General features: G+C 38.4%; 1 protein-coding gene across 1 annotated transcript; it reads right to left on the reverse strand.

The window, feature by feature from the left end:
* Positions 1-4,279: 4,279 nt before the first annotated feature.
* On the reverse strand, positions 4,280-10,013 carry LOC117994000 (uncharacterized). The gene is made up of 3 exons (XM_069507263.1): positions 9,636-10,013; positions 7,817-8,002; positions 4,280-5,424 (listed from the first exon to the last, which is right to left on the reverse strand). Exons 1-3 carry the CDS (start codon positions 9,691-9,693, stop codon positions 4,919-4,921), a joined length of 750 nt encoding a protein of 249 aa, XP_069363364.1. The 5' UTR covers positions 9,694-10,013; the 3' UTR covers positions 4,280-4,918.
* Positions 10,014-10,627: the final 614 nt, after the last annotated feature.

The following is a 10,627-nucleotide window of genomic DNA, read 5'->3' on the forward strand; positions in this document are numbered from 1 at the left end:
AACCATAATGGGTTGAATTAAGGAACAAATCTATCTAAATATATAAAAGGTAAAACTGACTGATCTATCAACGCACAGCTCAATCGGACGGATCGGGCTGAAAGTAGGCATGCAGATAGATAGCTATTATGACGTAGACATTCATTAAGAAAGGATTTTTGAAAATTCAACCCCCGAAGTGGTAAAATAGGGGTTTGCAATTTGTATAGCCCACGCGGACGAATTTTTTTTTTAAAGAATACTAGCCAAGTTAATTGCTGACTAATATTCCCCTTTCCCCTCCAATTAAGCGTAAAGCTTGTGCTAGGAGTAGGTACGACAATAGTGCAACGGGTGGAATTTGAACCGGCGACCTTCGGTTTTCAGTCCGCTCCTTTAACCGTTGAGCTATCGAGGCTCAAAATCGCGGGAATAAGCTATTTTTAATATAGGTATATCTAACAATCTAAATATCTAATTTTTCATCCATCCCCAAAATCACCCAACGCGCTTAAAAACGTATCCACTTCAAACAAAACAGACAAATGATGTAGACCGACAATACTGTGGCTTGTGGAAGTCCCTATAAGAGACCTATGTCCAGCAGTGGCCATCTATCGGTTGATGATGATGAGTTTTCTGGGGTCCAACGAAGACTCTCTGCCTGTCTAACAGATATAGGATATGGATAGAGTAGGTATTTTTCTAACCAGAGTAATCAACATGGCTCAGCGGGTTGCGAAGCTGAAGTGGCAATGAGCCTACATAGTTCGAAAAACCGACAGATGTTGAGGTTCTAAGCTACTGGAATGGCTACCTCACACAAAACAGCGCAGCGCTTGAAGACCCCCACTAGGTGGACAGACACTAGATGTGCTTGAAAACCAAAGTCTTGGAACAGTGCGTGTTGCCAGTGATGACATATGGATCCGAGACATGCTCGCTAACTATAGGCCTCATAAGAAAGCTCAGAGTATATATCCAACAGATCTAGATTATGGATGGAGTAGGTATTTTTCTCCCATCTCCGCAGCATCCGTGCACTTTGCATAATTGGATTTCCATCGACCCCAGCCTTAGTGCAGTTTTTAATTGACGTTAATTACTTTACTAGCGAGATGGAGGATGGTTTTTACTTGCTCAATAAAGTAAGTAGCTTAGTTGGATACCTACCTCATGAACTTAATATTTTTAGGGTTCCGTATCTCAACCTAAAATATGACGTAGGCATCCGCTAAGAAAGGATTTTTGAAAATTTAACCCGTAGCGGGGCAAAATAGGGGTTTGAAATTGGGGTAGTCCACGTGGGCGAAGTCGCGGGCATAGAATAGAATATGTTTTTATTCATGTAAACTTTTTACAAGTGCTTATGAATAGTCAGGTAGTTTTAATTTACCACTGGTTCATAAGCTAGTAAATGGTAAGATTTTCATTAAATTCAAAGATTCAGCCGTAATGCGGGCACTAAAACAAAGGGCAAACGTCCAAGATGGAGTCAGGACAAAATAAACTATTACAAAGACATAAAGGGGAGGGAAAGACCTATTACTGGAGGCCACGACCTCGCTGAATGAGCGACTGAAAACAACCGACTTCGTCCGTGTGGGCTACATTTTCAAACTCTTTTTTTACCCACGGGGTTGAATTTTCTAAAATCCTCTCTTAGCGGATGTCTACGTCATAATAGCTATCTGCATGCCTCGCTCAATCCGTGTAGTAGTAGTTTGATCTGTGAGTTTATAATATAGATCAGTGGCCTTACCGCGGTTGTTTGACAGCTACAATGTCACGATCGCAATCATCTCTGATTGGTTAATGCTCGCTCACTATTAGCTACAATGCATTGTTGCAACAAGAATGGCACAAATTCAGCCAATCAGAACAATTGAGATTGTAATAATGATTGATGCAGGTTTTAGACAATCGCCCAGCTGGTGAATCACTCAGTCAGCTTTTCCTTCTATAGGTATATTTAGACGAGCTACTACTAAAATTTGTTGATGATAATGACAATTTACAATGGTAATTTTTTTAGGTTTGCTTGATATTTGCGCGGACAGAACGCCGTGGAGAATTTTCGCTATATTGTCCCTGACTTCGACTTAGCTCGCTATACGAGCTCGCTTCCTGGATCTAGGTGCCTCTTTGGATGCCTAGTCTAGGTCTAGGAAGTGTTTCATGTAACGATATTTATATGTACAAATATGCACTAATTATTTTTTTTATTTATATAACAGTTTTTTACCTTTAATTTATTAAATTTGTATAACGCGAACTCGCCATCCTCACATAAACTTCAACAGTTTCTAGAGGATGGCGAACTGTTTATTTTAAAATGTTTTATTGAAATTTACGTGATCAAAAAAAATAAATACGTAGAAAGCTGTGGCCCATCGGCCACAGAGGTACGTCTTCCCAATATAAATTACACTAGGCATTGTGATTCAAATGAGAGAAGTATGTGGGGATAGGAGTTAGGACTCGAAGGCGGAATGGGGTTTAGACCACGTAATGGAATTCATTAATTGTATTCTATAGGTAGTATTGTTAATGTTCTCCGCAACGAATACTTACCATAAGGCCATCTAAGTGACGCAGGACGCTAGACCAAAATTGGCAGCGCACGTGGGTAACATGTTTGCTTTTCACTTGACATTGTATGGGAAAGTCGAGAGGCACGATCATTTTCACTGAAATCAAGCGCGCGAAAAGGGTTTAGGAAAAGTATTATTTAGAAAAAAACTGCTGAATTTATGTTTGCAAAGTGAAGTTATTTCAACTAATTTATTTATTTATTTTATATCTAATTAGAACGGCAGTGCCACTTACACTAACTAGATGATTAATAATAAATTTAAATACAAATAAAGGTACAAGAAAAAAGACATAAAATACAAAACGATAAAAGATCAAAGAATTTTGAATTTGTACGCTGAGAACATTGAATGACATATTCATGCAATGCTCTCAGCGTACTTCAGTAACTCCCGAACCAGTATTATAGACCCATCATTAAATGGGTCCCATTGAGCATTATTGTCCAAAAGCGCGTTGAATGATGCTAATGAACGGGGTATAGGTGACATAGATCTAGCAACAGTGCGATGATGTGGGACCACGAAAAGTTTATTTTTTCATGGACGAAGATTACTGTTGGATTCAGGGACACGTATGCGACACAGTTGGTTATGAAGTTCTGGAGCATTAACATCTCCTCGCAAAATTTGACACATAATTTTGAGTTGGTCGCAAATGCGTCTGACCTCCAGGGAGTTGAAACCTAAGCAACCTAACAGAAATTTGGTTGGGTATAGGAAAGGATAATATCCATAGCAACGTTTATACAGGTATCTTAGGAAGGCCTTTTGTACTTTTTCTAATATAAGCCCGTACTTTGCCTCGCACGGATGCCAGACACAGGTGCTTGTTTCGAGCTTGCTTCGGACTAAGGCGTAATATAGTAATCGTATTACCAAAGGACTATGGAACTCCCGAGAGTTGTGTAGTACAAATCCTAATCTTCGAAATGAGTCAGCTGCTACGGTGTTAATATGGTCATGGAAGGTCAATTTTTTATCAAAAATTACACCTAGGTCTTTCATGTTCTGTACTCTGGGAATAGGGATTCCATCCATTTTATATTCATGTATCAAAGGATACCGAACTTTACCAAAGGTCATAACTGAACATTTGTCACGATTGAACTCCATTTTGTTCGCTTTACTCCAGTGATATACAGCTGTAAGATCGCAAATAATGAATAAATAAACTACGTCTAATGATAAATTGTTTTAGAATTTTCATATCCGTAATCTTATTTATTTACACCCAAAGTTGTCATTAATTTAGTGTTAAAATAGGAATCTTTTGAGCCTCGTAACTTTTAAATCAATATGTTTTTCAATGCTTTATATATCAATTAACCTAGATAATGACGAGATAAATCGATATAATTCTTAGTTTTGTGCGTACAATATCTAATATTGTTGTAATTTCCCTCCTACGTTTGTATGAAGAAAGCACTGAACTGAGTCCCCTTAACAGAAACTAGCAAACTATAGTATGTATGTATATTATATAAAAGGAAAAGCTGACAGAGTGATCTATCAACGCACAGATCAGGCTGAAATTTTGCATGCAGATAGCTATTATGACATAGGCATCCGCTAAGGAAGGGTTTTTGAAAATTCAACCCCTAAGGGGGTGAAATAGGGGTTTGAAATTTGTGTGGTCCACGCGGACGAAGTCGCGAGCATAAGCTAGTAATTTAATAAAACACGTTTAAAAATTAAAATTATTCTTTATTAATTGGTAACTTAATAATTTTACTAAATCTTATAACATGTTTATACATTACAAGAAAAAATAAAAAAAAATTATACACTTTATCCAAACAAAAAATTACGTTTGAAACAGATTTTCTATTTTTCATCGCAATTACGGTTTTTTTTAAAACGTAAAAACGTAATTTGTGATGAAATGTGATTTTGACGGTATTTGTCGACAATATGGTTATGATCTAATCAGAATCACTATCATGCATTTTAATAAACCCGCCCACTTTTATCCTTCATCTTAAACTCTTTCAATAATTTCATAACTTGTATTTTGAATTCAAACTTAGCGTTCTCTGTTAACGACTTAACTGACGGTATTAGAGACGTGAAGAATAACTTATCGTCATCTTCCTCTTTCTCAACTAATCTAGCAAGTATAGCTACTAGACTACTATTGTTATCAGGCTCAATTATCTCTAAATAATCCTTATTAGTAACATCTAGATCTAGTTTATATCTTTTCACGTTTTTTTTCTTCGGCGTTTCGTCTATATCAACGAAGCTTTCATTTTGGTCGCCTTCTAAAAAAAATTACTCTTGACTCCCACTACCTTTGTCTCTCTATATGATAATGATAGGATGATTATGATTATGATTATGATCTAATCAGAATCACTATCATGCATTTTAATAAACCCGCCCACTTTATCCTTCATCTTAAACTCTTTCAACAATTTCATAACTTGTATTTTGAATTCAAACTTAGCGTTCTCTGTTAACGACTTAACTGACGGTATTAGAGACGTGAAGAATAACTTATCGTCATCTTCCTCTTTCTCAACTAGTCTAGCAAGTATAGCTACTAGACTACTATTGTTATCAGGCTCAATTATCTCTAAATAATCTTTATTAGTAACACCTAGATCTAGTTTATCTCTTTTAACTCTTTTTTTCTTCGGCGTTTCGTCTATATCAACAAAAGATGTTTGGAACCAGCTTTCGTTTTGGTCGTCATCTAGAAATGACTCTTGGGTCCCGCTACTCTTGTCTCCGTGTATGATAGGGTCCAGGAAACCTAGGATGTTCATGTAGATGTAGGATTTTCTCTGTTTTGACGCTTTGACGTATGCGTCACGGATGTTGAACCATTTCTTTGATATTTGTTGACCTGCAACAAAAAAATAAATAAAAGGAAAAGCTGACTGACTGACTATATAACTGACTAACTGATCTACCAACGCACAGCTCAAACTACTGCTCAGATCGGTCTGAAATTCGACATACAGATAGCTAACTCTAGACATCCGTTAAGAAAGTATTTTTGAAAATTCAACTCCTATGAGGGGGTAAAATAGGGGTTTAAAATTTGTGTAGTCCACGCGGACAAAGTCGTGGGCATAAGCTAGTGTTCTATAAAGGTTGTGGCCTTGTTGTGCTGTGACAGCACAAATCAGTCGATTTTGTTAGTTAAGCAACGTTGATCCAAGTCGGGAACTGGATGGGTGACCTACTTTAGTAGTCCTAATTAATGATTGGTCTTTGCATTTCCTCCCTGCTTCTAATATTATTTATTTTATATCTACCTTCTGATATGAAATAAGTAGGTAGTTATAGTACGCGACAGGTCGAGATGGCAATCGGGGAGAGAACCCGCACAGCCCCTGCGCTAACCCAGTGCGTGCGACCGTGGGTGACGTGCGGGTGTGCAGTGCGTCCCCGAGCCTCATACCCCGATTGCCATCTCGACCTGTCGCGTTCTATACTCACATTGATAATTCGGTCATATCTTCTATATATAAAATAGAATGAATGAATGAATCGCTGAATGTGTTGCTGATAGCAAATGCTGAACCGATTTCGCTAATTCTTTTTTTATAATATTCCTTGAAGTACGAGGATGGTTCTTACGGAGGGAAAAATTTAAAAAATTAGCTGAAAAGGAATCGACTGTTAGGCGGTACGAAGTTCGCCGGGGCAGCTAGTGGATAATATTATTAAGTTCTTCCTTGTATCAGAACCTTGTCAATAACACGCTTGTCAATCATACGAGCATCTAATGAGATAGTCTGCATCGCACTCAGTGATCAGTCCACTGATTCAGTACAAGCGCTGCTAATTGCTCACTGAGCAATCACTCAGGTCATTTACACTGTCTATAAGCGGGTCAATGGATGATTAATTATTATCATGTGTATCTATTATCATTATGTATATCTATGTGTATATGACGTTGCGTAAGTAGGCCACTCGGAGTCAAAACCGCGTCGTAAGTTGGGCACTGACCCGAGTTTTGCACGCTATACATTGCTCGTTTGAAAAATACTAAATCACTAAAACTACAAAATGAGGCAAATGGTGATTGGTATTAGATTGTGTTTAGGTAGTATAATAGTAACGCTAAGTTTTTACTAGCGCTGGTTACACCCTGTATATTTGGCTGGTTGGCATTAGGAATTCAATCAGGTAGATAATTATTTGTGGTTCCTTGTATCATCATAACCTTGTCAATAACACGCTTGTCATACTCGCATCTAATGACATAGTCTGCATCGCACTCAGTGATCAGTCCACTGATTCAGTACAAGCGCTGCTAATTGCTCACTGAGCAATCGCTCAGGTCAGTTACACTCAGTCACACTGCCTGAGCGCGGGTCAATGGATTATTGTCAGAGCATCGTGACCATATTAGCAGTAGTAAGTAGGTATACAATTAAATAGCTGCGATAGCCTAGTGGGTGGGTCGGGGTTCGATCCCGGGCCTCTAACTTTTCGGAGTTATGTGCGTTTTAATTAATTAAATATCACTTGCTTTAACAGTGAAGAAAAACATCGTGAGGAAATCTGCATGCTTGAGAGTTCTCCATAATGTTCTCAAAGGTGTGTGAAGTCTACCATTTCGCACCAGCCAGCGTGGTAGACTATGGCGAAAGCCCTTCTCACTCTGAGAGGAGACCCGTGCTCTGTAGTGAGCCGGCGATGGGTCGATCATGATGGTGATACAACTTAATTTATCTATCTATATCCATATCCAAAAATACAGGGTGTAACCAGAACGCTAGCAAAAACGAAGACAGATGACAGTACCTACTGATGATTACTGATATTATGATACCACAATAAAAACGCGAAAAAGAAAATCCCATATTTTGTAAAAGTCCACGATATATATTGCAAATTAAACATCTGACTGACGCTAGAGGTCAACGAACGTTACGTAAGTAGGCCACTCGTAGTCGATGCAGCGTCGTAGGTGGCGCATTGACCCGTGTTTTGCACGCTATACATTGCGGGTTTGAAAAATGCTAAATCACTAAACCTATAAAATGAAGCAAATGGTTATTGGTATATAACAATAACGAAAAGTTTTCACTAGCGTGAGGTGAAATTGCAGTCCAGGGCTAACTTGTGGAGTAATTAGATAAGGCTAGCTTTAAGTTTTATTGTAATATTTTTATTAAATTTTTTTACATTAGATACCTACGTCTAGCAGGGGACGTCCATGGACAAAATTGCGCTACAAAATTTGACGCTCGCTTCGCTCGTAAAAGACTAATACGTACCGACTCTAGACCTCATTATTTCCTTCAGCATATCAAATTCCGGGAAGACTTCTCTATAGACTTCTATCCAGCATCTGTCCCTTGCTTTTTTGTCCCTATAGGTCACATCGTGCTTGTTCCATAGACAACTTTTGCTATGTACTGCATGAATTAGTCGCTCAGTTGATATTTTTAGTTTGAAGGTACCTAGAATAAAAAAAACCGGTCAAGTGCGAGTCGGTTTCTACAAGATTATGTAGCTAAGTACTTTTAATTTTTTTAAGTTACATAGCGGCCATTTTAAATTTTTATTTTTGTTATAGCGGCAATAGAAATACACACTGTACGTACAATTCCTACTTATTACGGTTAATGGGATTACAGCCCGCTGACAGACAGACAGACGTACAGACGGACGGATGGACAGGCAGACGAGGCTTAGTAATAGGGTCCCGTTGGCACCCTTCGAGTACGGAACCCTGAAAAAGATGCATGGACTCCCAGATGGCAAGGGGTCTAGTGACCTCCCACCGTATATGACTGAGGATCCCGGTAGATCCCGGGGATGGACATTGGACATTGACTACTTTTTATCCCGGAAAATTAAAGACTTTCCACGGGATTTTGTAAAAACCTATATCCACGAGGACAAAGTCGCGGGCATCAGCTAATCTAACAATTGTTAAATAATATTAATAGGTAATTAGGCGAATCCCGCGACTTCATCCGCGTGAGTTTCGATTTTTATTAAAATTCCTGTGGGAACTCTTTGATTTTCTGGGATAAAAAGTAGCCTTTGTCCTACCCCGGGATGCGAGCTATATCTGTACCAAATTTCCTCACAATCTGTTGAACGGATGGGCCGTAAAAGGCTAGGTAGCAGACAGACAGACAGACTTTCGCATTTATAATTAGTATGGAGTATGGATAATCAATCAACAAATAATAATTAGCATATCATTGATATTACAAGCTTGATACTAATTACAATTTAAGTGAAACATCTATCTAGGTACATGCAAAATAAGCACCAATTCCAATACGGATAAAAGTAATTTTACAATGAGAATCGAGATAGTGGCAAATCGACTCGTCTTATCACAATTTTATGCGCTGTTTTTGTAAGATAACAAGTGTATTGAAATATAAACTCAATCACAATGGCTTAAGGTACAATACAACTTTCATTTTCCATAATAATTATTGAGCACTACAAAAATTAATCTAGGTCAATTTAAAAAAAAATGATCCGCGACAGGTCGAGATGGCAATCGGCGTATGAGGCGGGGGGACGCCCCGCTAACTAAGACCAAATTAGGACTACCAAAGTCGGTCACCCATCCAGTTACCGACTTGGATCAACGTTGCTTAACTAGAAAAATCGACTGATTTGTGCTGTCACAGCACAACAAGGCCACAACCACAGATTAGAGAAGTTCTCTAAGCTGTGGTTAATACCAAATAAATCAGCGCCACCTCTTAGATACTAATGAACGACCCGTTTGAAATCCAGACGTCACTGAGCTTGCATTGGTGCTAAAGCACCACTGAGTCGGTGCCATTTTGTTTGTTCAATGGCCCTGTCCATACGAAGTAGGTAATCCATACTAATGCGAAAGTGTGTCTGTCTGTCTGTCTGCTAGCCTTTCACGGCCCAACCGTTCAACCGATTTTGACGAAATTCGGTACAGAGATAGCTTGCATCCCGGGGAAGGAGATAGAGGACATAGGCTACTTTTTATCCCGGAAAATCAAAGAGTTTCCATGGGATTTTTAAAAACCTAAATCCACGCGGACGAAGTCGTGGGCATCAGCTATTATTATATAAGTCAATGCTTACCAGTACTATCGTCAGAGTCCACATCTTGATTTAAATCTTTGTCTGCATCATCTGACATTATAAAGAGGATTCAAAGATGGCCGCCTTTGATAACGCAAAAACTTTTACACGCACAAATTATCAACAAAAACGTTTTAGAAACACTTAAATTACATTGAAATTGTGGTTAATTATTCTGTTGTATCTACACATCTATAAATTAAATTAAAATGACAGGTTTAATTAAATACATTGGCTATCCCTTTCATAACACTTCCTGCGGAAAAGGATAACACTAGATTTAGAACTGTCGATTTAGTATGGAGAGTTAACACAAAAAATTTAGTCAAATTATTGTAAAAAAATGCGTATACCCCAGCCGGTTGTAACTAGAATACTGATGTCATGCTTGCCGGGGCCGGGCGGCATCCGGTAGGACCGGCAACATCGCGTTTTGAAACCGGCAAGCAAACGTTGCTATGCCGTTTTCCTGTAGGTTAGAGCGAGACGTACTGTGTTTCCATCCCGTTCGCACGGGTACACGCAGCTGTCTCGAGTTACGTACTGATTTCTTTAACGACACTGAGTTAAGCGAATTTCAACTGTATCCACGAACTTTAAGGTTGGTTTTAGGTTGTCGATGTGTATTGTTGTTCTGAAATATTGCAACTCGCCGTTTGTAGCCGGTCGCGTAGTTTTGTATTGAATATGAAATGTTTTGTTTTGATTTGATAGAGACGAGTGAGTTTGTTATTTTAACTACTGAACCTTAATAGATAAAACTTTTACGTTACCTACTAAATTGTTGGTCAACGCATCTCTACATAGTATAAAATAAAGTCGCTTACCGCTGTCTGTATGTATGTATGAACGCGTAGATCTTTTAAACTACGCAACGGATTTTAATGCGGTTTTCACCAATAGATAGAGTGATTCAAGAGGAAGGTTTATAAGTATAGTTTAATTCTCAAAAAATTAGAAATCCTTAGGGAAATTGAAATACATACTTAATG

The sequence above is a fragment of the Maniola hyperantus genome, chromosome 25, assembly GCF_902806685.2.
Source record: "Maniola hyperantus chromosome 25, iAphHyp1.2, whole genome shotgun sequence".
Taxonomy (NCBI): Eukaryota; Metazoa; Arthropoda; class Insecta; order Lepidoptera; family Nymphalidae; genus Maniola; species Maniola hyperantus.